Genomic DNA, 26,660 nt, shown 5'->3' on the forward strand with positions numbered 1-26,660 from the left:
ACGAGGTGTGTCCACGGGGTGTGTTTTACCTTTACATTCATATAAACGTCGATATATGTTGTTTTGTGTAGGCACGGAGGTCAAATGTTTGTATCTGGTCACTTTTTGGCTGGTAAAGCTCATTTTTACAACGCGTTATTTTATGTTTGTAGCGTCATTTGTTTGTCGCGAGCACCAATGTCCATCGAAGATGTCAGCTTGCTTACAACAACGGTAAGAAAGTGACTTTTAATGCCTGGTAAACTGTTAACGCAAAGAATACATGTTTGTTTAGTGAAATACTGATATCTATGTCGGAGTAATGATTATACTGTTTAAGTCATAACTGTCGCGTAAATTACGCTAACGTCAAAGCTCGAGCAGGTAGTGGCGCTAGCTAAAAACTGTAACTAGCATGAACTTGGCGTTAGTGTTTTTAAGAGTAGTTTTTATTTCTCACAATGTTTATTTGTGTGCTTCATGTGTTTTAAAGTGTGATGTAGTAAGAAACGATGGGAAAATGGTTTAAATGGAGGTGGCGTTAATAAGCTATCGGTACTTCATGACGCACAGGCATTACTCATTGCCTGAGGCACCTAATAATGTGATAATTTCGTGAAAATTTAAAAACGCCTTGCACTTAATCTGATCGGAAGTGTAATAAAATCCAGCAATATGATAAACGGAGCAATAATAATTGAGGATAAATTGAGATGCTTGAAATTTGCATTGTTAGAACTGCAATGTGTGTACACATAAGCAAGCAAAAAGAACAATATATTTAGTGGAAAAGCAAGGTTTCAAACTTAGCAGTCGATTCAACCTCCTCTTCATCTAAATCAACAGCAATTTTTGTTATGTTGTTGATTTTTGTTTAGTATCTGTGAGGACATTTTATTTCATTATCAGTCAAGTTATTACATTATTGGTTTTTATTACATTTTCAATCAAGTCAAGTGCAATTTTTATTACATTTTTGTGTGCTACAAAGCCTAACTTAGGTATTGTTACTGGTTTATCTATCTTTAAAAAAAGGATTGTGAATTTTAATGTCAAAATACTGCTTGTTGTGGCAAAAAAAAGGTTTGTTGGCATTTTTTTTCATGTCGCACTTTTTTATTTTCTAGGCATAACTTGGGACTGTACCTGGGCTAGATGATGGCAAAATTGATGGTATGTAAACATTTCTAATACTCTGATATTACTCTGGTCTACTAGAAAATTTCTTGGACCCAGCAATGGTGTTTCCTATGCACTTTAATGATTGAAATGAAGCTCTCAATTTACCAGTCCATCTATGTTCCCTCCCCCACCTATTGTCGTGAGCTCTGGGTAGTGACCGAAAGAATTAGATCCTAGATACAAGTGGCCAAAACTGCGGAGGGTGGCTGAGCTCAGCCTTAGAGATAGGGTGAAGAGCTCGGACATCTGGGAGTTTCTTGCAAAAACTTGTATTTTACAAGACTACTTGAACACATCATGAGAATGTTAGAATTTACTTTTGCCCACTGCTCATTTTTACTAAATAGAGCTTAAATGCATCATAATCTAACACAATGCAGCCCCAATTCCTTTTAGACTAGTTTCAATTGACTTAATTTAATATGTTAATCCCATTAAATCCAAGCCTGTTAAATCTCTGTGGGCAATTCCCACCCTCAATGGCAACATCTAGTATTTATTTTCTAATACATAGTAGAGAACACCACTCACACAAGATTACTTATTTACTACCCTTATTATTATTTTATTTAGCAAAACTCGTACAACAAATATACAGCAGATGTCTTCGTGAAACTGTAGCTGTCTGGTGGAATGAACTGGTCAGTTAATGGTAAAGTTCAGATTTATCCGGTAGAATAAAAGTTAAAAATAAACAAAGGTTCTGCATTGGTTAGTGCACATTCATAAACCGCACCCCCGTTTATGACCTCATAGCCCGGCTAGCTCAGTCGGTAGAGCATGAGACTCTTAATCTCAGGGTCGTGGGTTCGAGCCCCACGTTGGGCGGAATCCTTTTCTCTTTATTTGTTGTCAGATAGTATTAGTAGTCATGTCAAGGCGTTTATTGTCATATGCAAGGTTTCCTGTACAATAAAATACTTCCTCTGTCCCACTCTGCATGCGGTTTTATGTTTAACATAAACATATTGGAGGTTGATAAATTGGTTGGTTTTGTAAATTGAAGAGACAGCGAGGTCAGGGAGCTCCCCACCTCCTTAGCAGAGAACGAGATCAACCCCCATATAACAGGGATTGCATGTGTAAAAAGGGGTGATAAAAGCTGTTTCTCAGCTTAGAGGTTGTTCACTTCACACTTCTGTATCTCCCGTTAGAGGGCCTAAGTATGAAAACCTCTGTGGGGGATGGGTGGACTCTGAAGATGCTGCAGGCTCTTCCATGTTCTCTAGATGTCCGGCAGAGATGGTGGTTTTCTCTCTTGATTCAGTCTATAATGCTCTTCATGCATTGTTGATGTTGCATCAAATCACCAGACTCCACGCCCTGATCAGACCGATGACTGGTGTTGTTAACAGATTTCAGGATAGTGTTGAACTTGTGCGAGGTGATGCAGTCATGGTAAAAAGTGTTAGTGTGGATGTAGCCATGCCACCCAGTTACCTATTTCTCTCTACCTTCCACCACCATGATTCATCAGCCCGGCTAGCTCAGTCGGTAGAGCATGAGACTCTTAATCTCAGGGTCGTGGGTTCGAGCCCCACGTTGGGCGCTTAACTTTTCACTGTGTCCTTGATACTCATCAGACATTACTCACCAAATTCAATCCATATCCATCCATCCCAAGTCCTGGCTTTGTTCCATATATCCTTATAGCTACGTTACTTTTGAAATAGAAATAGAGAGACCCGAGGCCAACTAGGCTCAACAAAGCTAAAGATCCATGTCCTTGACGTCGTGCAGGCATGCTAGTGTTACCAGGCCCCTGTGCTTATGACAAGGGATGCGATAATTAAAAATATAGCGCCCAACGTGGGGCTCGAACCCACGACCCTGAGATTAAGAGTCTCATGCTCTACCGACTGAGCTAGCCGGGCTAAGTGTGTCTCACCCCAACAGCCAAGTGAAGCCTTCAGGCTCCCCCCTCATACACTTCCCATCCCCCGTTGCTCCAGTGTACACAAACAAAGTGTCTGTGCTTCACGTGCTGTCCTTGTGTCTGTGGAGCAATCAGTTAGGGCTGGAACCTTCCATTCCACCACTGTAAAAACAAGCCTTTAAGCTCCCACTTTATACATCCCACACCCTCTCATAAAGAAATGATGTGAATTGTGTCCTCTGTGCTGTCTCTGTCTCTGTGGCGCAATCGGTTAGCGCGTTCGGCTGTTAACCGAAAGGTTGGTGGTTCGAGCCCACCCAGGGACGGTTAACTTTTTTTTATCGGTGGAAATTCTGGAACCATGTGGAACCACCTGATTCATGTTGTGAGTTTTTTTTCCCTCAATTTAATAAATTTAATTAAAACTCTCAATAGACATCAATGACTCAAAGTTCCATTGAAATGTAAAAGAATGAGACTGCACTGTACCTAGTATACTCAGACAGAAACTGCAGTTAGAAATTGCTTTGTATGTCAATTTATGGAGCACCAGTACCAATTATTTAAAAGTGTATAGCCCATGTAATTGTTAGTGATATAGTTCAAAGTATTTACCAGGCTTAAATGTGGAGAGATTCAAACCACAAGGACTGTAGCTCATCTGACAAAGCTGTTGTGAAAGCAGACGTGGCTTCTCCCACCGTCTCCCTTCTGCACTGCCTCACCCCATCCCCCAGTGTCCCTGAGTTTTTACCCAATGGCTGCCTCAGGCCAAAATATCTGCCGTCCCTGGGTGGGCTCGAACCACCAACCTTTCGGTTAACAGCCGAACGCGCTAACCGATTGCGCCACAGAGACCAGTGCCTCCCCTCTCAAAAGGTTTGGTAAATAAACGTAAATAAACGCCCCTCCCCCACCTTTGGAGGGGGAGGGGCTTCATTCTACAAGCCCCACCCACTTGCAGTTCCTATCGACCTCAAGATGTTGGGTTGACAGTATAGGCCTTAAACGTCTGTCAATTAATTTTCCTGCTTTGAGTAAAGGAAAATTTGACTGATAAGGGGCTTCAGAAGCTGAAGAGTCATTAGATTTTTTGTAAATACAATTTTTAGTTAGACTTCCACTTTGAATCTGCTCTATTTGCACACAAGGCCAAATGACTTTTGACGATGTGTCCCAATCATTTTGCCGGCAGATTCTCATACCTTTGACCTTGGAAATGACGTCAATAAGTCCTTGGTTAATACTCAGTTAAGGTTTAAACGTCCCTGGGTGGGCTTGAACCACCAACCTTTCGGTTAACAGCCGAACGCGCTAACCGATTGCGCCACAGAGACATATCTCACCTTTGGAGGGGGAGGGGCTTCATTCTACAAGCCCCACCCACTTGCAGTTCCTATCGACCTCAAGATGTTGGGTTGACAGTATAGGCCTTAAACGTCTGTCAATTAATTTTCCTGCTGTGAGTAAAGGAAAATTTGACTGATAAGGGTCTTCAGAAGCTGAAGAGTCATTAGATTTTTTGTAAATACAATTTTTAGTTAGACTTCCACTTTGAATCTGCTCTATTTGCACACAAGGCCAAATGACTTTTGACGATGTGTCCCAATCATTTTGCCGGCAGATTCTCATACCTTTGACCTTGGAAATGACGTCAATAAGTCCTTGGTTAATACTTATTTAAGGTTAAAACGTCCCTGGGTGGGCTTGAACCACCAACCTTTGATTAACAGCGAGCAGCGCTAACCGATTGCGCCACAGAGACATGTCTTACCTTTGGAGGGGGAGGGGTTCACTCTACAAGCCCCACCCACTTAAAGTTGCTTTTGACCTCAAGGTGTTGGGTAGACAGTATAGGCCCGAAACATCTGTCAATTAATTTTCCTGCTTTGAGTAAAGGAAAATTTGACTGATAAGGGGCTTCAGAAGCTGAAGAGTCATTAGGTTTTTTTTTTTTTGATACTTGTTCATTTAGACTTCCACTATGAATCTACTTCAATTGTGCACAAGGAGGAATGACTTCTGATGATGCATCCCAGTCATTTTGCCAGTAGTTTCTCAAACCTTTGAACCTGGTAATGACATCAATAAGTCCTTGGTTAATACTCAGTTAAGGTTTAAACGTCCCTGGGTGGGCTTGAACCACCAACCTTTCGGTTAACAGCCGAACGCGCTAACCGATTGCGCCACAGAGACATATCTCACCTTTGGAGGGGGAGGGGCTTCATTCTACAAGCCCCACCCACTTGCATTTCCTATCGACCTCAAGATGTTGGGTTGACAGTATAGGCCCGAAACATCTGTCAATTAATTTTCCTGCTTTGAGTAAAGGAAAATTTGACTGATAAGGGGCTTCAGAAGCTTAAGAGTCATTAGGTTTTTTGTAAATACAATTTTTAGTTAGACTTCCACTTTGAATCTGCTCTATTTGCACACAAGGCCAAATGACTTTTGACGATGTGTCCCAATCATTTTGCCGGCAGATTCACATACCTTTGACCTTGGAAATGACGTCAATAAGTCCTTGGTTAATACTTAGTTAAGGTTAAAACGTCCCTGGGTGGGCTTGAACCACCAACCTTTCGGTTAACAGCGAGCAGCTAACCGATTGCGCCACAGAGACATATCTCACCTTTGGAGGGGGAGGGGCTTCATTCTACAAGCCCCACCCACTTGCATTTCCTATCGACCTCAAGATGTTGGGTTGACAGTATAGGCCCGAAACATCTGTCAATTAATTTTCCTGCTTTGAGTAAAGGAAAATTTGACTGATAAGGGGCTTCAGAAGCTGAAGAGTCATTAGGTTTTTTGTAAATACAATTTTTAGTTAGACTTCCACTTTGAATCTGCTTTATTTGCACACAAGGCCAAATGACTTTTGACGATGTGTCCCAATCATTTTGCCGGCAGATTCTCATACCTTTGACCTTGGAAATGACGTCAATAAGTCCTTGGTTAATACTTATTTAAGGTTAAAACGTCCCTGGGTGGGCTTGAACCACCAACCTTTCGGTTAACAGCCGAACGCGCTAACCGATTGCGCCACAGAGACATGTCTTGCCTTTGGAGGGGGAGGGCTTCACTCTACAAGCCCCACCCACTTAAAGTTGCTTTTGACCTCAAGGTGTTGGGTAGACAGTATAGGCCCGGAACATCTGTCAATTAATTTTCCTGCTTTGAGTAAAGGAAAATTTGACTGATAAGGGGCTTCAGAAGCTGAAGAGTCATTAGGTTTTTTGTAAATACAATTTTTAGTTAGACTTCCACTTTGAATCTGCTTTATTTGCACACAAGGCCAAATGACTTTTGAGGATGTGTTCCAATCATTTTGCCGGCAAATTCTCAAACCTTTGACCCTGGAAATGACATCAATAAGTCCTTGGTTAATACTTAGTTAAGGTTAAAACGTCCCTGGGTGGGCTTGAACCACCAACCTTTCGGTTAACAGCCGAGCAGCTAACCGATTGGCACAGAGACATATCTCACCTTTGGAGGGGGAGGGGCTTCATTCTACAAGCCCCACCCACTTGCATTTCCTATCGACCTCAAGATGTTGGGTTGACAGTATAGGCCTTAAACGTCTGTCAATTAATTTTCCTGCTGTGAGTAAAGGAAAATTTGACTGATAAGGGTCTTCAGAAGCTGAAGAGTCATTAGATTTTTTGTAAATACAATTTTTAGTTCGACTTCCACTTTGAATCTGCTCTATTTGCACACAAGGCCAAATGACTTTTGACGATGTGTCCCAATCATTTTGCCGGCAGATTCTCATACCTTTGACCTTGGAAATGACGTCAATAAGTCCTTGGTTAATACTTAGTTAAGGTTAAAACGTCCCTGGGTGGGCTTGAACCACCAACCTTTCGGTTAACAGCCGAACGCGCTAACCGATTGCGCCACAGAGACATATCTCACCTTTGGAGGGGGAGGGGCTTCATTCTACAAGCCCCACCCACTTGCACTTCCTATCGACCTCAAGATGTTGGGTTGACAGTATAGGCCTTAAACGTCTGTCAATTAATTTTCCTGCTGTGAGTAAAGGAAAATTTGACTGATAAGGGTCTTCAGAAGCTGAAGAGTCATTAGATTTTTTGTAAATACAATTTTTAGTTAGACTTCCACTTTGAATCTGCTCTATTTGCACACAAGGCCAAATGACTTTTGACGATGTGTCCCAATCATTTTGCCGGCAGATTCTCATACCTTTGACCTTGGAAATGACGTCAATAAGTCCTTGGTTAATACTTATTTAAGGTTAAAACGTCCCTGGGTGGGCTTGAACCACCAACCTTTCGGTTAACAGCCGAACGCGCTAACCGATTGCGCCACAGAGACATGTCTTACCTTTGGAGGGGGAAGGGTTCACTCTACAAGCCCCACCCACTTAAAGTTGCTTTTGACCTCAAGGTGTTGGGTAGACAGTATAGGCCCGAAACATCTGTCAATTAATTTTCCTGCTTTGAGTAAAGGAAAATTTGACTGATAAGGGGCTTCAGAAGCTGAAGAGTCATTAGGTTTTTTTTTTTTTTAATACTTGTTCAGTTAGACTTCCACTATGAATCTACTTCAATTGTGCACAAGGAGGAATGACTTCTGATGATGCATCCCAGTCATTTTGCCAGTAGTTTCTCAAACCTTTGAACCTGGTAATGACATCAATAAGTCCTTGGTTAATACTCAGTTAAGGTTTAAACGTCCCTGGGTGGGTTTGAACCACCAACCTTTCGGTTAACAGCCGAACGCGCTAACCGATTGCGCCACAGAGACATATCTCACCTTTGGAGGGGGAGGGGCTTCATTCTACAAGCCCCACCCACTTGCATTTCCTATCGACCTCAAGATGTTGGGTTGACAGTATAGGCCCGAAACATCTGTCAATTAATTTTCCTGCTTTGAGTAAAGGAAAATTTGACTGATAAGGGTCTTCAGAAGCTGAAGAGTCATTAGGTTTTTTGTAAATACAATTTTTAGTTAGACTTCCACTTTGAATCTGCTCTATTTGCACACAAGGCCAAATGACTTTTGACGATGTGTCCCAATCATTTTGCCGGCAGATTCACATACCTTTGACCTTGGAAATGACATCAATAAGTCCTTGGTTAATACTTAGTTAAGGTTAAAACGTCCCTGGGTGGGCTTGAACCACCAACCTTTCGGTTAACAGCCGAACGCGCTAACCGATTGCGCCACAGAGACATATCTCACCTTTGGAGGGGGAGGGGCTTCATTCTACAAGCCCCACCCACTTGCATTTCCTATCGACCTCAAGATGTTGGGTTGACAGTATAGGCCCGAAACATCTGTCAATTAATTTTCCTGCTTTGAGTAAAGGAAAATTTGACTGATAAGGGGCTTCAGAAGCTGAAGAGTCATTAGGTTTTTTGTAAATACAATTTTTAGTTAGACTTCCACTTTGAATCTGCTTTATTTGCACACAAGGCCAAATGACTTTTGACGATGTGTCCCAATCATTTTGCTGGCAGATTCTCATACCTTTGACCTTGGAAATGACGTCAATAAGTCCTTGGTTATAACTCAGTTAAGGTTTAAACGCCCCTGGGTGGGCTTGAACCACCAACCTTTCGGTTAACAGCCGAACGCGCTAACCGATTGCGCCACAGAGACATATCTCACCTTTGGAGGGGGAGGGGCTTCATTCTACAAGCCCCACCCACTTGCACTTCCTATCGACCTCAAGATGTTGGGTTGACAGTATAGGCCTTAAACGTCTGTCAATTAATTTTCCTGCTGTGAGTAAAGGAAAATTTGACTGATAAGGGTCTTCAGAAGCTGAAGAGTCATTAGATTTTTTGTAAATACAATTTTTAGTTAGACTTCCACTTTGAATCTGCTCTATTTGCACACAAGGCCAAATGACTTTTGACGATGTGTCCCAATCATTTTGCCGGCAGATTCTCATACCTTTGACCTTGGAAATGACGTCAATAAGTCCTTGGTTAATACTTATTTAAGGTTAAAACGTCCCTGGGTGGGCTTGAACCACCAACCTTTCGGTTAACAGCCGAACGCGCTAACCGATTGCGCCACAGAGACATATCTCACCTTTGGAGGGGGAGGGGCTTCATTCTACAAGCCCCACCCACTTGCATTTCCTATCGACCTCAAGATGTTGGGTTGACAGTATAGGCCCGAAACATCTGTCAATTAATTTTCCTGCTTTGAGTAAAGGAAAATTTGACTGATAAGGGGCTTCAGAAGCTGAAGAGTCATTAGATTTTTTGTAAATACAATTTTTAGTTAGACTTCCACTTTAAATCTGCTCTATTTGCACACAAGGCCAAATGACTTTTGACGATGTGTCCCAATCATTTTGCAGGCAGATTCTCAAACCTTTGACCCTGGAAATGACATCAATAAGTCCTTGGTTAATACTTAGTTAAGGTTAAAACGTCCCTGGGTGGGCTTGAACCACCAACCTTTGATTAACAGCGAACGCGCTAACCGATTGCGCCACAGAGACATGTCTTACCTTTGGAGGGGGAGGGGTTCACTCTACAAGCCCCACCCACTTAAAGTTGCTTTTGACCTCAAGGTGTTGGGTAGACAGTATAGGCCCGAAACATCTGTCAATTAATTTTCCTGCTTTGAGTAAAGGAAAATTTGACTGATAAGGGGCTTCAGAAGCTGAAGAGTCATTAGGTTTTTTTTTTTTTGATTCTTGTTCAGTTAGTCTTCCACTATGAATCTACTTCAATTGCGCACAAGGAGGAATGATTTCTGATGATGCATCCCAGTCATTTTGCCAGTAGTTTCTCAAACCTTTGAACCTGGTAATGACATCAATAAGTCCTTGGTTAATACTCAGTTAAGGTTTAAACGTCCCTGGGTGGGCTTGAACCACCAACCTTTCGGTTAACAGCCGAACGCGCTAACCGATTGCGCCACAGAGACATATCTCACCTTTGGAGGGGGAGGGGCTTCATTCTACAAGCCCCACCCACTTGCATTTCCTATCGACCTCAAGATGTTGGGTTGACAGTATAGGCCCGAAACATCTGTCAATTAATTTTCCTGCTTTGAGTAAAGGAAAATTTGACTGATAAGGGTCTTCAGAAGCTGAAGAGTCATTAGATTTTTTGTAAATACAATTTTTAGTTAGACTTCCACTTTGAATCTGCTCTATTTGCACACAAGGCCAAATGACTTTTGACGATGTGTCTCAATCATTTTGCCGGCAGATTCTCATACCTTTGACCTTGGAAATGACGTCAATAAGTCCTTGGTTAATACTTAGTTAAGGTTTAAACGTCCCTGGGTGGGCTTGAACCACCAACCTTTCGGTTAACAGCCGAGCAGCTAACCGATTGCGCCACAGAGACATATCTCACCTTTGGAGGGGGAGGGGCTTCATTCTACAAGCCCCACCCACTTGCATTTCCTATCGACCTCAAGATGTTGGGTTGACAGTATAGGCCCGAAACATCTGTCAGTTAATTTTCCTGCTTTGAGTAAAGGAAAATTTGACTGATAAGGGGCTTCAGAAGCTGAAGAGTCATTAGGGTTTTTTTTTTTTTAATACTTGTTCAGTTAGACTTCCACTATGAATCTACTTCAATTGCACACAAGGAGGAATGACTTCTGATGATGCATCCCAGTCATTTTGCCAGTAGTTTCTCAAACCTTTGAACCTGGTAATGACATCAATAAGTCCTTGGTTAATACTTAGTTAAGGTCAAAACGTCCCTGGGTGGGCTTGAACCACCAACCTTTCGGTTAACAGCCGAACGCGCTAACCGATTGCGCCACAGAGACATATCTCACCTTTGGAGGGGGAGGGGCTTCATTCTACAAGCCCCACCCACTTGCATTTCCTATCGACCTCAAGATGTTGGGTTGACAGTATAGGCCCGAAACATCTGTCAATTAATTTTCCTGCTTTGAGTAAAGGAAAATTTGACTGATAAGGGGCTTCAGAAGCTGAAGAGTCATTAGATTTTTTGTAAATACAATTTTTAGTTAGACTTCCACTTTGAATCTGCTCTATTTGCACACAAGGCCAAATGACTTTTGACGATGTGTCCCAATCATTTTGCAGGCAGATTCTCAAACCTTTGACCCTGGAAATGACATCAATAAGTCCTTGGTTAATACTTAGTTAAGGTTAAAACGTCCCTGGGTGGGCTTGAACCACCAACCTTTCGGTTAACAGCCGAACGCGCTAACCGATTGCGCCACAGAGACATGTCTTACCTTTGGAGGGGGAGGGGTTCACTCTACAAGCCCCACCCACTTAAAGTTGCTTTTGACCTCAAGGTGCTGGGTAGACAGTATAGGCCCGAAACATCTGTCAATTAATTTTCCTGCTTTGAGTAAAGGAAAATTTGACTGATAAGGGGCTTCAGAAGCTGAAGAGTCATTAGGGTTTGTTTTTTTTAATACTTGTTCAGTTAGATTTCCACTATGAATCTACTTCAATTGCACACAAGGAGGAATGACTTCTGATGATGCATCCCAGTCATTTTGCCAGTAGTTTCTCAAACCTTTGAACCTGGTAATGACATCAATAAGTCCTTGGTTAATACTTAGTTAAGGTTTAAACGTCCCTGGGTGGGCTTGAACCACCAACCTTTCGGTTAACAGCCGAACGCGCTAACCGATTGCGCCACAGAGACATATCTCACCTTTGGAGGGGGAGGGGCTTCATTCTACAAGCCCCACCCACTTGCATTTCCTATCGACCTCAAGATGTTGGGTTGACAGTATAGGCCCGAAACATCTGTCAATTAATTTTCCTGCTTTGAGTAAAGGAAAATTTGACTGATAAGGGTCTTCAGAAGCTGAAGAGTCATTAGATTTTTTGTAAATACAATTTTTAGTTAGACTTCCACTTTGAATCTGCTCTATTTGCACACAAGGCCAAATGACTTTTGACGATGTGTCCCAATCATTTTGCCGGCAGATTCTCAAACCTTTGACCCTGGAAATGACATCAATAAGTCCTTGGTTAATACTTAGTTAAGGTTAAAACGTCCCTGGGTGGGCTTGAACCACCAACCTTTCGGTTAACAGCCGAACGCGCTAACCGATTGCGCCACAGAGACATGTCTTACTTTTGGAGGGGGAGGGGTTCACTCTAAAAGCCCCACCGACTTAAAGTTGCTTTTGACCTCAAGGTGTTGGGTTGACAGTATAGGCCCGAAACATCTGTCAATTAATTTTCCTGCTTTGAGTAAAGGAAAATTTGACTGATAAGGGGCTTCAGAAGCTGAAGAGTCATTAGGGTTTTTTGTTTTTTTTTTAATACTTGTTCAGTAACTTTCCACTTTGAATCTGCTCTATTTGCACACAAGGCCAAATGACTTTTGACGATGTGTCCCAATCATTTTGCAGGCAGATTCTCAAACCTTTCACCCTGGAAATGACATCAATAAGTCCTTGGTTAATACTTAGTTAAGGTCAAAACGTCCCTGGGTGGGCTTGAACCACCAACCTTTCGGTTAACAGCCGAACGCGCTAACCGATTGCGCCACAGAGACATATCTCACCTTTGGAGGGGGAGGGGCTTCATTCTACAAGCCCCACCCACTTGCATTTCTTATCGACCTCAAGATGTTGGGTTGACAGTGTAGGCCTTAAACGTCTGTCAATTAATTTTCCTGCTTTGAGTAAAGGAAAACTTGGCTGATAAGGGTCTTCAGAAGCTGAAGAGTCATTAGGTTTTTTTTTTTTTAATACTTGTTCAGTTAGACTTCCACTATGAAACTACTTCAATTGTGCACAATGAGGAATGACTTCTGATGATGCAACCCAGTCATTTTGCCAGCAGTTTCTCAAACCTTTGAATCTGGTAATGACATCAATAAGTCCTTGGTTAATACTTAGTTAAGGTTAAACGTCCCTGGGTGGGCTTGAACCACCAACCTTTCGGTTAACAGCCGAACGCGCTAACCGATTGCGCCACAGAGACATATCTCACCTTTGGAGGGGGAGGGGCTTCATTCTACAAGCCCCACCCACTTGCATTTCTTATCGACCTCAAGATGTTGGGTTGACAGTGTAGGCCTTAAACGTCTGTCAATTAATTTTCCTGCTTTGAGTAAAGGAAAATTTGACTGATAAGGGGCTTCAGAAGCTGAAGAGTCATTAGATTTTTTGTAAATACAATTTTTAGTTAGACTTCCACTTTGAATCTGCTCTATTTGCACACAAGGCCAAATGACTTTTGATGATGTGTCCCAATCATTTTGCTGGCAGATTCTCATTCCTTTGAACCTGGAAATGATGTCAATAAGTCCTTGGTTAATACTTATTTAAGGTTAAAACGTCCCTGGGTGGGCTTGAACCACCAACCTTTCGGTTAACAGCCGAACGCGCTAACCAATTGCGCCACAGAGACATGTCTTACTTTTGGAGGGGGAGGGGTTCACTCTACAAGCCCCACCCACTTAAAGTTGCTTTTGACCTCAAGATGTTGGGTTGACAGTATAGGCCCGAAACATCTGTCAATTAATTTTCCTGCTTTGAGTAAAGGAAAATTTGACTGATAAGGGGCTTCAGAAGCTGAAGAGTCATTAGATTTTTTGTAAATACAATTTTTAGTTAGACTTCCACTTTGAATCTGCTCTATTTGCACACAAGGCCAAATGACTTTTGAGGATGTGTCCCAATCATTTTGCAGGCAGATTCTCATACCTTTGACCTTGGAAATGACGTCAATAAGTCCTTGGTTAATACTTAGTTAAGGTTAAAACGTCCCTGGGTGGGCTTGAACCACCAACCTTTCGGTTAACAGCCGAATGCGCTAACCGATTGCGCCACAGAGACATATCTCACCTTTGGAGGGGGAGGGGCTTCATTCTACAAGCCCCACCCACTTGCAGTTCCTATCGACCTCAAGATGTTGGGTTGACAGTATAGGCCTTAAACGTCTGTCAATTAATTTTCCTGCTGTGAGTAAAGGAAAATTTGACTGATAAGGGTCTTCAGAAGCTGAAGAGTCATTAGATTTTTTGTAAATACAATTTTTAGTTAGACTTCCACTTTGAATCTGCTCTATTTGCACACAAGGCCAAATGACTTTTGACGATGTGTCCCAATCATTTTGCTGGCAGATTCTCATTCCTTTGAACCTGGAAATGACGTCAATAAGTCCTTGGTTAATACTTATTTAAGGTTAAAATGTCCCTGGGTGGGCTTGAACCACCAACCTTTTGGTTAACAGCCGAACGCACTAACTGATTGCGCCAAAGGGACATGTTGTACCTTTGGAGGGGGAGGGGCTTCACTCTACAAGCCCCACCCATCTTTGAGTAAAGGAAAGTTTGACTGATGAGGAGCTTCAGAGGCTGAAGAGTCATTAGCCCAAATTTATAGATTTCGTCTTTACTAGCATCTCTCCATTGGCTGGTGTATACACCTTAGAATACAGTTTACAGAATACATACAGTACAGAATATAATACATTTTACTGTTTGCTTATAAAACATTGAATGGGCTTGCTTCATTCTATCTTTGACCTTTCACACCCATATATTCCATGCTGGTCATCAAGGTCTGCTGACATATCACTTCTTGTCTTCCCAAAAACAATGTTGAAACACAGGTGAGACAGAGCCTTTGTTGTCATCGACTTTTTAAAACTTTTTTCTTTTTATGTCTTGATTTATGTTATTTATGCTGTGTTTTATGTACTTACTGATGTACAGCACATTGGTCAACTCTGTTGTTTTAATAAAGTTTACATTTTATCATGTGTCTTTTGAATCCAGATGGATATTTCTACAACCATAATGCTGTCGTTCTTAGCTAGGCCTAGTTTCCATTTACATTTAGTTGACAACACAATGAACCTGCTGTTCAGTCATTTATTCAGCATGATTGTCATGAGTATTGGATTTTATAAAACAAAGTAAATGTTGCCGCTACATTATTATACTGTAGATAAGGCCAACATGCAACAAGGCACCAAATGCTATTTAAAAAGAAAAAGAAAAATATCTATTTTTTAAATTTAATTTCCAACACTAATCATCACATATTACATCACTTGGTACAGCATTCAAATTTAAGAGGAGGAAATCTTCAAAATGACTTTTCTTTTCAAGTAGCTATTTCTGATCAAGAAATCCTTCAAAATCGCAGGCCCTCAGATGTACTCAAGACAATAATGATTACATGTGGCTGGTATAATAACACACAACAGTCCTCAGATAATTAGCTATGAACTTGTTTTTCTTGACATGATTGTGAAATTTAGTGCTTGCATGTGCTTTAACATGTGTGCAAATAGACAAATTGTTGCTGAAAAACAGTTCTTAATCAGTAATGCACATATGATTTTGACAGTGCCTGGCTGCCATCCTGCAGTGCATGACTTAAAAAAATCAAGAACCATTTGCAGTCTCTTGAAAAAAACCCCAAAAAACTCCACCTAACAATGTTATGATCTACAGTAGCTAATGACTTTGTCAAGCATAAACCATCATGAGCCTCAAACATTTGAAGCCAGACAGCCAGCAGAGAGAGTTAAATGAAACGTCTGTGATCAAACTCAGTCCCGCAGGATGGAGTGCAGATGAAGGTGGAGGCTGCAGGAGAGTTTGGAGGTCATTTTCAGAGGAACTAGCTGCCCCTCTCAAATCACACCAGTCTAGTGGCTCAGGTACTAGCTCTGATTTTCTCTCACATCCTGTCCCTGCTCCACAGTTCCAGTTTGAGCTGACAAGGTCTGATCCTTCTGTGAAGTGTTCAGGGCTAACTGCATGGCCCAGATGCTTAACGGCCTCATGTATGCCAGAGAGCGGTAGATTCCCTTCTCACAGTAGGCTTCAGGAGTCTGGAAGGCCATGCCCAGTCGCTCCCACACAGTCCGGTAGCAACCCTCCGCCGTGCGCATACCCTCCTCCACCATACCCTGAAAACAAAGACAGCAGCAGAGGCGTGAGGCAGTATTTCACTAGAGGCTACCTATCAGTTGTATACTCGAGATGTAACGACTAAAGATGGGTGAGTAGCCTACTTGCTATCTTTCTATGTTTGTACCTATACAGGAAGTCTGCAGGTCCTTAAAAAGTCTTAAAATGTCTCAAATCCAGTTTTATAAATATTAGGCCTTAAAAGTTATTAAATAGACTTAAATTTGAGGTCTTAATTTCCATTTCCCTAATTCCATCCTTAAGTTTATTTTTGTCAAAATGAGTCAAGCTCTTATGCCTGAAGTCCACATTTATGATGTTATATATCATTAAACCTACCACTAAAACTGTGTTTTTATTTTATACATAAAATGTAGATTAACCAAACTCACACTAATAACCATATTTCTGCATATGAATGAACCAGTCTGCAGTATTCTAAAAATCTGCTGGTTTAGTTATGCAACTAGATGACAGTGTGTATAATCTCTATAGCAAAGACTGTTCTTATGTTGTGGCATATTAAAATTTGAATCGGTTTTGTGATAGCGAGATAGTGCTACAGTTGCATTTCTAGAAGAGATGAAGGAAAAAAATGTAAAATAATTTGATCTTTAGAAAATGTTTTAGATTGGATTACATTGCCTGTCATTTGCATCATACTAAAGTTACAAAGAGCTCCTTTGTGACTATGTTGATAGCAACAAGGAATGCCACTACAATACACCCTATTGTTTTATGTTCATATTTCGGAAAAATGAAAAACACACACACACACACACACACACACACACACACACACACACACACACACAGACACACACACACACACACTTACTTCATGGATCATAGTGGCTGCAAGTCCGTATACTACTCCAATCCAGACCTCATCTGACTGGACACTGGAGCGGTCAGGCACTCCCTCAGGACGCATGCCGTTTACTGCCCCCATTTGGCCTCCAGCGAAGGTCATTACATTCAAGTCAAAGACAGATTTTAGTGCGCTTTGGATTTTTTCTTTTGGAAAAGCCTGGAGGGAGAAAGGAAGTGATGTTGAGACCACAAAACTTTGTTGTACGTAATCAAAAACATGACTATCGATGTTTGTGTAATTTGCACCTTGACATAGGAAAAGGAAGAGATGTTAGGTCATGAACACCAAACAAAAAACAATGTACCGTACGCTATTGGACATATATTCACAAGATGTTTGACTCTTAGCAGTATTTAAAAGTTACTTTTCTGGCAGGCATATACGATAGCAGAAAGTGGGAAAAGAAGAAAATATTTAAAGGAATGTGGGGAAAGTGAGTAGGTAAAATTGATACATCTGCTAGCTGTGGGAAGGGAAAAAATGAAACAAGATTGCATGATGTAAAACAAAAAAAGGAGTGAAAGCAGATAAAGGTGGAGACAACTGAAAGTTTAACCCAGGTTTTGAACATCTTTATGTTTGTGTAAGCAGAGCCAGTTGCTCCAAAACCGGCTCCTGGATTTCCTCGGGCAACAGTGTGCTGCAGTAAGTGCGCTGATCCCCAGAGGGAGTTTCAATGAATCTTGAGCAACTACCTCTGTGACCTGCTTGGATGTGGCTTTTGACTTCCTCGTCTTTATTGGACCTACGGAATTTCACACGAGTCTCCTTTCCTGCAACTCTCCTGGCCTCCCCTATCCGACTGTCTCAGGTAAATGTGCATTACCCCTCATTTTCTAATCTCAGACAAAACTACATCTATGAATTTTCTTCCTTTTGCACTACTCATAAAGGTTTGTTTTAACTCACCTGGTAGTCTCCCAGCCCAGATGCTCGCAGGAACCAGTGGCCAGCACACTGGTCAGACATGACACTATTAGAAAGGTCTCTCCCACTGCTGTCGTAGTTATAGTATTTGCCTAAAAATGAAAGAAGAACAGAAAATAAGGGAAAGTCAACTTAGACATAGCAATAACTAAATCACTCGTGTTACAGTCTGTATATAGGAACAAGAAAATGAGTTTTTCATGCCTCTCAGTATAGGGCTGCACAATATATATCAACATGTGCGATAAACACATTGGGAAAGACTTATCTAACCATAAGCATTTCAAGAGATTTGATCAAAATACATAACTTCCATGTTTTTAAAACCTGAAAGACATGTAGGACTTACCATTCCACAGTAGCTTGTCAAAAGCAGTGCTACCCCTGTCTAAGATGTCTCTGTAACGTTGATATGTCTCCTCTTTGTCCACCAGTCTGGCCATTTTACACATCACACACAGGGACGCCAACCACAGCCCACCACAGTACGCACTGTAAAAAAACAAAGTGATTCAAATGTTTTCTTACTGTGCCCATGTAAAACACCGAAGAGTAATTTGTTTAAGGCTTAAACTAAAAGTTCCTGTCCTCAATGTTTTTAAAGTTCCCTTTTTCCTCTAGAAAACTGAACTAAAATTTAGATTTAGTAATGTATATACTCCAATTGTCTTTAGGTGAGACATTCAGTGGGGAAAAATGCATTTGTTAGGTGGTGTATTTGTATAAGATACAAGTCTAATTTACAAAATGTGCTAATAAAACAATGTTATTCCTCAAATAATCTTTCCAGTGTTAGTTACTGTAATAGTGTTGGGAGTTAATGTGCTGAAAGACTGCTGTGTGCACTGTCTTGCTGTAACTGTAAACTGTAAACAGGAAGAGTCGGTTTTCAAAGTCGGTTTTCAGAAACCTCTGAACACACTGACTCCCAGGTCAATTTAGAGAAACACTGCAGTGTCACACAGCTCAGTTTTTCCTTCTCTTTGCCCTGAGTCACTTTATCCATTTCCTTTTCCTTCTCTCCTCTTTCCCCTTCCCCTGCCGTTCAGCTCAGACTTGTCGATGTAAATGCAGATGTCACACAGTAGTTTCTTTCTTTTAAGAGATATAATAATTAAGACCTGTAAAATTATATTTCATTTAATCATATCCTAATTATCCTAGTTTATTAATAGAACTTTAATATTTGCATCGTTTTAGGTGTTGACAGTGTGAAAATAGTGACTACATAGTATCACTAAGCACTAAATTAAAGGGACAATTCACCCCAAAATCAAAAAACATTTCTCCTCTTACCTGTGGTGCTATCAGTCAAGATTGTTTTGGTTTGAGTTGCAGAGTGTTGGAGATATCTGCTGTAGGGATGTCTAACTATAATGGAACTAGATGGCACTCAGCTTGTGGTGCTCATAGCACCATTAAAAACCCAGTTTCTCAAGATAATCCACAATAAGTTTATAAAACTTTCTACATCATATCACATCTGGAATAACTGGGTTATAAGACAACCCAAAGGAAGGAGCCCTTTGTGTTCAGAATAATGGCTATTATTTTACTTATTGTCATGTTTCTGTAACCTGATCTCTACTGATCGTATTTCAGGGCTACGGTGTATTTCCATCCTCCCACCTTGGTCCAGTCACCGTCCAGCCGTCATAGGTCTGGTCAGCGTATCCAGAGTTCTCTATCAGGCCGTCTCCATCCAGGTCAAACTTCATCTCTGACTCCATCACCGCCTAGCAGACCGACCAGCGTGAGAAAGCTGATTGGAATAAAATTCTACGCAAGCAGCATTTAAATCGGTATACTTATATTCTGTGTTACTGCAACAGATGGGATCCTACAGGGGGTAGGCGATATATCAAATATAATACATTTTAAAATCATTATAAAAGTACTTTTTTAACTTCCTCATAACCCTATTTTATTCAATTTTATTGTAAAAGTAGTGTATTCAGCTTTATTACTTAATAGTAGATACAGTACTTTATTCAACTTTTTGTTACTGCAGTTAATTCACTAATTTTGTATTGTTGTAGTTAACATTAAGACACTTAAAAAATATTGAGATATATGTCATGTATCGCAATATAGACTTCAAATATGGCAATATTATTTTAAAGCCATATTACCCATCCCTAGATCCAACTCTCAGAAGCAGTACAATAAGACTGTTTCGGTCATACCTGACAGATGGGCCACATGTCCCGTAGGTACTGAGTGTCCTGGGTGACGTGAAAGTCCCTGTAGACCTGCAGGACAAACTTGAGGTTCAGGTCCTTCCAGTCTGCAGTGTCATGGATGAGGTAGGCATTCACCCTCTGCCACGGCTCATCATCTAGAGACAGAGGCATCGTGTTGTACTGTGAGACAATTCATGACGGTGAAAATAATATAAAATAAAGGCTGGTTTTAACATACACTTTGGGCTTTAAGCAAATTTTAAAGCTGGGGTAGGCAGAAAAAGGCAAAAAAATTGCAGAATTTGAAAATACACCCTCCTCTCTCTCCTCTCTGTCCTGTGCCCCTCCTCCAATTTCAGGCATATGCACGTGCTTCAGTGTTTTTCATACAATGTTTTCTGTAATCTTATTTTATTCGGAGCTCCCTCTGTTTATTAGACTGCAAATTAGACAAGAAATTAGCTAGCCAGCCACAATGGCAGGGTGATGCCACCATTGTTTGGTTCTGTGTAAAAATGCAGGCGATTTTTGCTCAGTGAAACCAAAATTAGGACACGTACCTCAGCTTTAAGTCTCAGTCTCAGACTGCCTAAATAGTAGTAAATCAAACACTGAATTATTCCACTTCACTCCCCTCAGAGCTGTAGTTACTGAGATTGTCGTTCTCCTACCTGGGTCTCCTATGTCGTGAGGCACCACATTTTTGGCCTTGACAGGAGAATACCGCCCACTCATCAGATGGAGCCTCTCTGTGGGGTCCTGCTGAACCACACTGCCAGCTGAAATAGATTAATGCGGTAAAACTTTGCCCTGGTGTTTCTCTTAAAGACACATGCTCAGGTAATTGATAAGACACTGGAATAACAAACAGCACTTCACTCACCAATATCATATTGCATGCTCAAGGCAAGTTTGGGCCACAGCATGATGAGCGCAAAGGAAGCGTAGAAGTGCACATCGTATGTGTTGTACATTCTGTACTCCTGACCTGAGAAACAACAAAAGTGCAGTAATGTGCATTACATATTAAATATAGACAGATCTTTATTTTGGCTTTTGCCTAATGAATATTTCTCGTTAATACATTATCAATATTTTAACCACTGATGTTGTCAGTTAGAAGGCTGTATTAATGTGACAATAAATGACTAATTGAGTCTCTGAATCTCAAGAACATTAAAAAGATTTGTGAGCTTTAGTACAAACTAGTAACATACTATGACACAAACTGCTTTAGGGACTAATCAGGTCATCTTTAAGTCTGTGAAATGTTTAAAAAAAAGTTTAAAACTCCCATTATATTACCTTCTAGGTAGGCGAAACGACCAAACTCCTTGATGACAGCAGGCTGAGCTGGCAGCCCTCCGTTCTCGCTTCGCACGCCATCACTGACATCAGCATCCTCTGGTAGCTCTGTCCACACCGTCCCTCCGTCCACCACAAAGTACAACTCGTTAAACAGGGCTGACTTATACCAGGAGGGGAGAGAGCTGCAACACGAGCCAAGGTGAGAGAAGATGAACAATGGTAAACAGGATGTTTCTTACTGATTGATATTGATTTTATTCCAGAGCTGTGAAGTACCTGTCCTGCAATATGGGTCTTTGCCACTCCTCAATGCTCTTCTCCCACTGTCTGTAGTGTGTTAGGGCGTAGTGACTGAGCGAGGGGGACGCATCTCCTTTGGTCCCAAAGTAACGAGTGTATCGCCTAAAAAAAACATAAGACACAGGCCGATGATGTAGACACTACATTAACATTAGAGGTGGGTGATATGGCCCTAAAATTATATTACGATGTCAGTGCACTTTTAAGATAATGATATTCTTGATGATATGACAATATACAGAAAAATATTTTTTTAATTGTTATTATAAACATTGACTGTGGCCTATAATGACAGTATGACGCTGCTGCTGCTGCTGAAAGCCTCTTGGAGTACAAGCCCAATGTTTGCCTGCCTGTTGTGCTTTGATTGTTATAAATTATTCTTGGGAGAAAATAGTGCGCTGCAATTTGTGACAAATGCAAATCACATTTGAGTCTGGGATTTAAAAAAAAGGGGATAAACAAATAGCCAGAAGCTTTGTTTATGCTTGAGGCAGTGTCCCCAGCACCCACCGCCACAGGTAGAAAAACATGTTTCTCTGGCAAACATCAGCTCGTTTACATTTCTGCTGAGCAACAAACTGTTTGTGCGTGTCCTTTTCGTTTGACGCACCTGATGTGTTCCCTCTCCCGAGAGCCGAAGGTGATTGTGGGCATGTCCCAGGCCAGGCAGAACTCCAGGCTGTTGTGGCTCTGAGCCTGCACGGAGCAGCTCACTGCCAACGCTGCCGCCACCTTCTCTCCCTTAGGCGTGGGCGGGCTGGATCCTGCAGAGGTAAGAGAGGGAGGGGATGACGCCGATGCAGGTTAGCTTGGCTCATATACAGCATCGCTTTCAAGGTGGGAATTTGATGCCGTTATTCTGCCACACTGTTTTGTATAAAAGGTAGAAACAGTGCTGATTCTCAGAAAAATAGAAGAGCAGAGGTGTATTGCCATTTTTGGTGTTTTACCGTGCGTCTTCTTTTTCATTTCTTTTTTCACGTCATTGCTTCGTGTTGAGGACACGTAGATATTAAACATCTGTTTTGTTATGAATCTGTCTCATTAACTCCATAGTCTGTTTCGAAACACTGACCTGTAGGAGAGTCCAGCCGTCCGTCAGTGATGAGGTCACTCCACAGGCCGCTGCAAGTTCCCCTCGGACTGAACGCCGTCTGGTGACTGACCTCCCTGTCAGGCTGTTAAAATGTGCACACAAGCTCTCAATAAATCTAAAACCTAATGCTCATTAAACCACAGATTTCATAACCAGTTAATTATTATCAATCCACTTTCATATAACAGAGGCTATTGTTGCAAATCCTTTTTATTCCCTGGGAACTGCATGTACAGCTATATTAGAGTACAATCTACTACAAAAACCTTGAAGCCGCTAAAGTCATAAGCTCGTAAATCAAACCTGTTCTCGGGCCGCGATGCACAGGGTGTAAGGGTTCACAGGAGTGCAGTGATGTAGCAAGACCCCCGACACTGCCTCCCCCTCCTTCTCAAGGTGGAATGGTTCATTCCAGTGTCCTCCGCTCTTGTCATCCTTGTGTCCCGACCCGTTGACCAAAGTGAACATTATGGAGACATCCAAAGCGTAGTCATTTTTGTTCTCTATGTCCCATACAAATACTGCCACTGGCAGACTGGAGTCCTAAAAGAAAGGAGATAAACATGGTGAAATAACTTGCAGAACCAATATCGCATTGTTACAGGGACACCAAGTAACGATTAACTTAATATATAAAATATTATGTCACAAATACAAATTAATTGGTTGCTTTTGAGTCCACTCAATACATTTTGCTGCAATAAAAATGACTGAAGTCAAAAAAACAGATTAAAGATTTATAAGGTAAAACAGATCTTGACAAAGTTTTCTTTTGCGGACATAACTTGTAGCTGAAAAAAAAAAAAGCATTATTTCAATATACTTTATTGCAATGCTCAGCATATCGTAACACGTTTAAATTTGCAATAATACTGTATTACATGACTTTTGTATAATGATACTGTGATGAAGGTCCTCTGATGATTCTTACCTCTAAGGTGCAAAATTTTTCAAAACTATGGTTACTTTGTATCCATGCCGACACTTGACACCATACTGTCAAGTGTTCGTGAAACAATGACATCATCTCCTCAATTCGTGCATGTTGCCTTGCCTAAAATGCACGGACCACAGACAACAACAACGGCGGACAACCAATTAGTTTATGTTTTATTAGCACTGCTATGTCTTAAATGCAGCCTGAACACTGTAGTGCTGCTCTTATCTTTGGACAAACGGAGGTTGTACTGTGCCCAGTGTTATTTGGTCCATCTCAGCATCCGTACTTTAAAGTCCGCCAAAAACTATAGTTTTGGATAATGTTTGACGCAGTCTTTATCATCACCTACAGTGAGCCTACTGAGCGTTTGGAGTTGTTTTTGTGTCCTAGAGTGGACGGAGATATACAAAGGTTGAATGGATGAACAGAATTTTTTTTTTTTAAACGTGGAAAAGAAAAATTTCTGTACAGAAACGACTTTATTTTCTTATATCCACAAAGCCTGTTGCAACAAAAATATAACTATATTGGACCATATAAAGTTACCTGGTAGTCATGGGGGATGACCGGGGAAATCTGTCTGCAGGTCAAGGTGACATTTTGTCCCGGCAGGTGGTAGACGGTCCAGGCGCGGGGGTACAAGGCGTGATAAAAGGCGTACTCTCCGCAGTAGCCCCAGTTCCAGCCTTGCAGTGTGGGAGGACGCTCTACAGACAGCACCTGCTGGTAAACTGTTTGCCCGCCACGACGTAAACAAACTGTGAACTAAGAAAAGGAAAAGGACGTGTCAACACAGAGAATAGTGAAGTTACCTCTTTTAACATTTCCCAGAATGCCCTCTGATAACCCTCTGGGGACAGCTCATAGTTCAACAGGTTTTCTTAACAGAGTCACACCCTTTTCCCATAACACCATGCACTGCATTATTGTTTACTGAGGCTGCTGTTCGTAAAGAATCTGGTATCGGTCTCCTCCGCACCCACACCTGGGGGATTAGTATTATTATTTTAAGAAACTGAAACTCGTTCCATTTAACTCAAAACTGGCATCTTTGGACATATGTCAATGTAACAGTTAGTTGTCTACATTTGGCCATTTACTCAGGCAAACGAGAAAATAACAACCTAACATAACCAAAGAAAAAATTAGATTAATTAATGTAGATTAATTGTCGGAAACTGTTTTTAACTGTGTTAAAAGGTTGTTGTTTTTTCAGCATTTGTGTGGCGCTTTATAGGGACTGTTTCTATGGATTAAGAGGATTAAAAAGCTTGAAAAAACAATGTAAAGATTGACTTAACAGGCAGTAGGAGAAATTGTTGGACTTTATTTGCTGTGATTCAATCATGTTAGGGAGCCAACATACAGAGACCAAAATAAATATAAAAAGGAAAACATCCTTTAAATCTGTATTTCCATCATTTTAATCCTGTGTCCCCGTGTGAACTGATCATCTATTTCTTGTTACATGCCAAAAATGTGTTAAAAAAAATCTAGTAATTTTACAGTAAATCTCCAGCTTTTCTTTTTCTGTAAAATGTTTTCAAATGTTCGATCTCGTTGACGTGAGTTTATACAATTAAACTAGCCACAATGGTTAAATAAAACTGCACTTCATTGTTTGTACTTTGTAGTAGCCAACAGAGCAGTATGGAAAGAAATAGGAGGAGTTGTGTTTGGATATCAGTTAGCAAAACCTGTTTTCAAAACGATAGAGGTCTAATTCATCCCCCTCCAGATCTAATGGCGAGGCAGGTTGTGTGTGGAGCCAACAGTCCACTGTAGCTTCGTATTGCGCTAAACTTGACTTCTGCCCATTTTTAGCAGTTTTAGAATTTGATTTAATCTCCTCTTGTAACTCTAAACAACTTGAATAATCTGTTTCACTGGCAAATATATCACAGTACAGAAGCTAAAGATGCTTGTTTCACTGGGACTTAAATTAAGTCATTCTGTATGATAAAGTGTGCTTTCCTATATACCTGGTTTGCTGTGACAGTTTTGTAGTGGTACATGCCGGGATTAAGCTGCCATCTGCAGAATTCCCCCCTCCAACCTCTCGTGATGGTACCTCCCCCAATACCACCAAGGGGAGCACCTGCAAAATTAAGAGATTAACTCATTTTTAAGACCTTAATTGGGCAAACTCAATTCATTAGAGTGAACATCTGAAACATATTAATAAAGCAGATATTTCCCTACTCTGATTCAGCAATTCTGCATAAAACTGGGCACAGTGTTGTAGATCTGAACTCACCATATATTTGACGTAAGGGTTGGGCACGAAACATATCGATGAAAGGAGCTTTCTTTTCCACCTGGGTCTTCTTGTACCACCATTTTAGATACCTGAGCAAACGCATACACGTTATGCTAATTACCTCACAATCATAAGTGGAAGGATGCAAAGGTGAAAGTAAATGAGGTTGGCTAAAGATGACAAATATTCAGAAACAACATTAGTTACAATACAGCTAAAGGGATCTTTTTAAGTTAGACTGTGTGAGGTACTTATTCATAGTTAATGTATTAACTACGAGAGATGTCAGTTTGAAGAAGAAGGCAGAAGTCTGACACAAACCTAAGCAATGTACTGCTAATGCTGTATTTAAATCAGACTCCACTGAGAAAAACAGGGACTGAACTTTGCTGATCACAGCAATCTACCGCTGCCTCAGTCAGCCAGTTTGTATGTATAATTGTGTGACTTTGGCATAAAAAGAGTTAGTTCAGATTCACCAAAGTCATAAAAAAATAAAATACATAAAAAAAATAAATAAATTATAAAAAAGTAGGTCAGTGTCTCCCTGCAGACTAATACACTGTTACACACTTACAGAGGGTCATAAGTTTTGATTGAGAGCGTTTACTTCTGTTTCAGTCTATATGTCTGTTTTGTAGGAAAATCCTTCAAAGTACCTTCAAGCATGGCATGTGAGGAAAACATAGACCTGACTACAGTCATGTGTTAAAGGGTCATGAATAGAAATGTTCTTAATTAACATCAAATGAGTTCATAATTAACTGTAAAAAGCATATGTGCAGTTAGTTAACATGCTTTTTTTCCTTGCCTGTTTAAAGGCAGCTACAGTAGTTTCCAAGCCTTTAACAGTGGAA

The 26,660-nt window shown here is 41.0% G+C and overlaps 1 protein-coding gene, 1 long non-coding RNA gene and 23 other non-coding genes across 28 annotated transcripts in view; 4 read left to right on the forward strand and 21 right to left on the reverse strand.

Annotated features, from left to right (window-relative positions):
- LOC148185693 (uncharacterized) lies at positions 1-19,884 on the forward strand. 2 transcript variants are annotated; one of them, XR_015775725.1, is made up of 4 exons: positions 1-213; positions 1,107-1,152; positions 17,378-17,597; positions 19,316-19,884. It is a non-coding gene; the product is annotated as an uncharacterized LOC148185693 (long non-coding RNA). The 2 variants fall into 2 exon arrangements; XR_015775724.1 differs by lacking the exons at positions 1-213; positions 1,107-1,152 and adding an exon at positions 15,912-16,003.
- Positions 1,917-1,989, forward strand: trnak-cuu (transfer RNA lysine (anticodon CUU)). Its single transcript has one exon. It is a non-coding gene; the product is annotated as a tRNA-Lys (tRNA).
- Positions 2,638-2,710, forward strand: trnak-cuu (transfer RNA lysine (anticodon CUU)). Its single transcript has one exon. It is a non-coding gene; the product is annotated as a tRNA-Lys (tRNA).
- On the reverse strand, positions 2,963-3,035 carry trnak-cuu (transfer RNA lysine (anticodon CUU)). The gene has a single exon. It is a non-coding gene; the product is annotated as a tRNA-Lys (tRNA).
- trnan-guu (transfer RNA asparagine (anticodon GUU)) lies at positions 3,290-3,363 on the forward strand. The gene has a single exon. It is a non-coding gene; the product is annotated as a tRNA-Asn (tRNA).
- On the reverse strand, positions 3,822-3,895 carry trnan-guu (transfer RNA asparagine (anticodon GUU)). Its single transcript has one exon. It is a non-coding gene; the product is annotated as a tRNA-Asn (tRNA).
- trnan-guu (transfer RNA asparagine (anticodon GUU)) lies at positions 4,301-4,374 on the reverse strand. The gene has a single exon. It is a non-coding gene; the product is annotated as a tRNA-Asn (tRNA).
- On the reverse strand, positions 5,160-5,233 carry trnan-guu (transfer RNA asparagine (anticodon GUU)). Its single transcript has one exon. It is a non-coding gene; the product is annotated as a tRNA-Asn (tRNA).
- trnan-guu (transfer RNA asparagine (anticodon GUU)) lies at positions 6,016-6,089 on the reverse strand. Its single transcript has one exon. It is a non-coding gene; the product is annotated as a tRNA-Asn (tRNA).
- trnan-guu (transfer RNA asparagine (anticodon GUU)) lies at positions 6,870-6,943 on the reverse strand. The gene has a single exon. It is a non-coding gene; the product is annotated as a tRNA-Asn (tRNA).
- On the reverse strand, positions 7,299-7,372 carry trnan-guu (transfer RNA asparagine (anticodon GUU)). Its single transcript has one exon. It is a non-coding gene; the product is annotated as a tRNA-Asn (tRNA).
- trnan-guu (transfer RNA asparagine (anticodon GUU)) lies at positions 7,731-7,804 on the reverse strand. The gene has a single exon. It is a non-coding gene; the product is annotated as a tRNA-Asn (tRNA).
- trnan-guu (transfer RNA asparagine (anticodon GUU)) lies at positions 8,160-8,233 on the reverse strand. Its single transcript has one exon. It is a non-coding gene; the product is annotated as a tRNA-Asn (tRNA).
- Positions 8,589-8,662, reverse strand: trnan-guu (transfer RNA asparagine (anticodon GUU)). The gene has a single exon. It is a non-coding gene; the product is annotated as a tRNA-Asn (tRNA).
- Positions 9,018-9,091, reverse strand: trnan-guu (transfer RNA asparagine (anticodon GUU)). The gene has a single exon. It is a non-coding gene; the product is annotated as a tRNA-Asn (tRNA).
- trnan-guu (transfer RNA asparagine (anticodon GUU)) lies at positions 9,876-9,949 on the reverse strand. The gene has a single exon. It is a non-coding gene; the product is annotated as a tRNA-Asn (tRNA).
- On the reverse strand, positions 10,737-10,810 carry trnan-guu (transfer RNA asparagine (anticodon GUU)). The gene has a single exon. It is a non-coding gene; the product is annotated as a tRNA-Asn (tRNA).
- trnan-guu (transfer RNA asparagine (anticodon GUU)) lies at positions 11,166-11,239 on the reverse strand. Its single transcript has one exon. It is a non-coding gene; the product is annotated as a tRNA-Asn (tRNA).
- On the reverse strand, positions 11,597-11,670 carry trnan-guu (transfer RNA asparagine (anticodon GUU)). The gene has a single exon. It is a non-coding gene; the product is annotated as a tRNA-Asn (tRNA).
- On the reverse strand, positions 12,026-12,099 carry trnan-guu (transfer RNA asparagine (anticodon GUU)). The gene has a single exon. It is a non-coding gene; the product is annotated as a tRNA-Asn (tRNA).
- Positions 12,461-12,534, reverse strand: trnan-guu (transfer RNA asparagine (anticodon GUU)). Its single transcript has one exon. It is a non-coding gene; the product is annotated as a tRNA-Asn (tRNA).
- trnan-guu (transfer RNA asparagine (anticodon GUU)) lies at positions 12,892-12,965 on the reverse strand. Its single transcript has one exon. It is a non-coding gene; the product is annotated as a tRNA-Asn (tRNA).
- trnan-guu (transfer RNA asparagine (anticodon GUU)) lies at positions 13,321-13,394 on the reverse strand. Its single transcript has one exon. It is a non-coding gene; the product is annotated as a tRNA-Asn (tRNA).
- On the reverse strand, positions 13,749-13,822 carry trnan-guu (transfer RNA asparagine (anticodon GUU)). Its single transcript has one exon. It is a non-coding gene; the product is annotated as a tRNA-Asn (tRNA).
- Positions 14,849-26,660, reverse strand: part of gba2 (glucosidase, beta (bile acid) 2) — an 18,156-nt gene continuing 6,344 nt past the window's right edge. For all 3 annotated transcript variants that reach the window (XM_088073709.1, XM_088073710.1, XM_088073708.1), the window contains exons 3-18: positions 25,801-25,892; positions 25,526-25,641; positions 24,090-24,308; positions 22,907-23,146; positions 22,583-22,685; positions 22,118-22,271; positions 21,481-21,606; positions 21,202-21,386; positions 20,780-20,884; positions 20,568-20,675; positions 19,900-20,051; positions 19,343-19,449; positions 18,063-18,205; positions 17,696-17,805; positions 16,751-16,942; positions 14,849-15,911 (exon numbers count right to left, since the gene is read on the reverse strand). In XM_088073709.1, the coding sequence (XP_087929835.1) occupies positions 15,663-15,911; positions 16,751-16,942; positions 17,696-17,805; positions 18,063-18,205; positions 19,343-19,449; positions 19,900-20,051; positions 20,568-20,675; positions 20,780-20,884; positions 21,202-21,386; positions 21,481-21,606; positions 22,118-22,271; positions 22,583-22,685; positions 22,907-23,146; positions 24,090-24,308; positions 25,526-25,641; positions 25,801-25,892 (2,401 nt within the window). In that variant the 3' untranslated portion in view covers positions 14,849-15,662. The remainder of the gene's footprint in view (positions 15,912-16,750; positions 16,943-17,695; positions 17,806-18,062; positions 18,206-19,342; positions 19,450-19,899; positions 20,052-20,567; positions 20,676-20,779; positions 20,885-21,201; positions 21,387-21,480; positions 21,607-22,117; positions 22,272-22,582; positions 22,686-22,906; positions 23,147-24,089; positions 24,309-25,525; positions 25,642-25,800; positions 25,893-26,660) is intronic.

The sequence above is a fragment of the Plectropomus leopardus genome, chromosome 23, assembly GCF_026936395.1.
Source record: "Plectropomus leopardus strain MGB_pleo_1.0 chromosome 23, ASM2693639v1, whole genome shotgun sequence".
Taxonomy (NCBI): Eukaryota; Metazoa; Chordata; class Actinopteri; order Perciformes; family Serranidae; genus Plectropomus; species Plectropomus leopardus.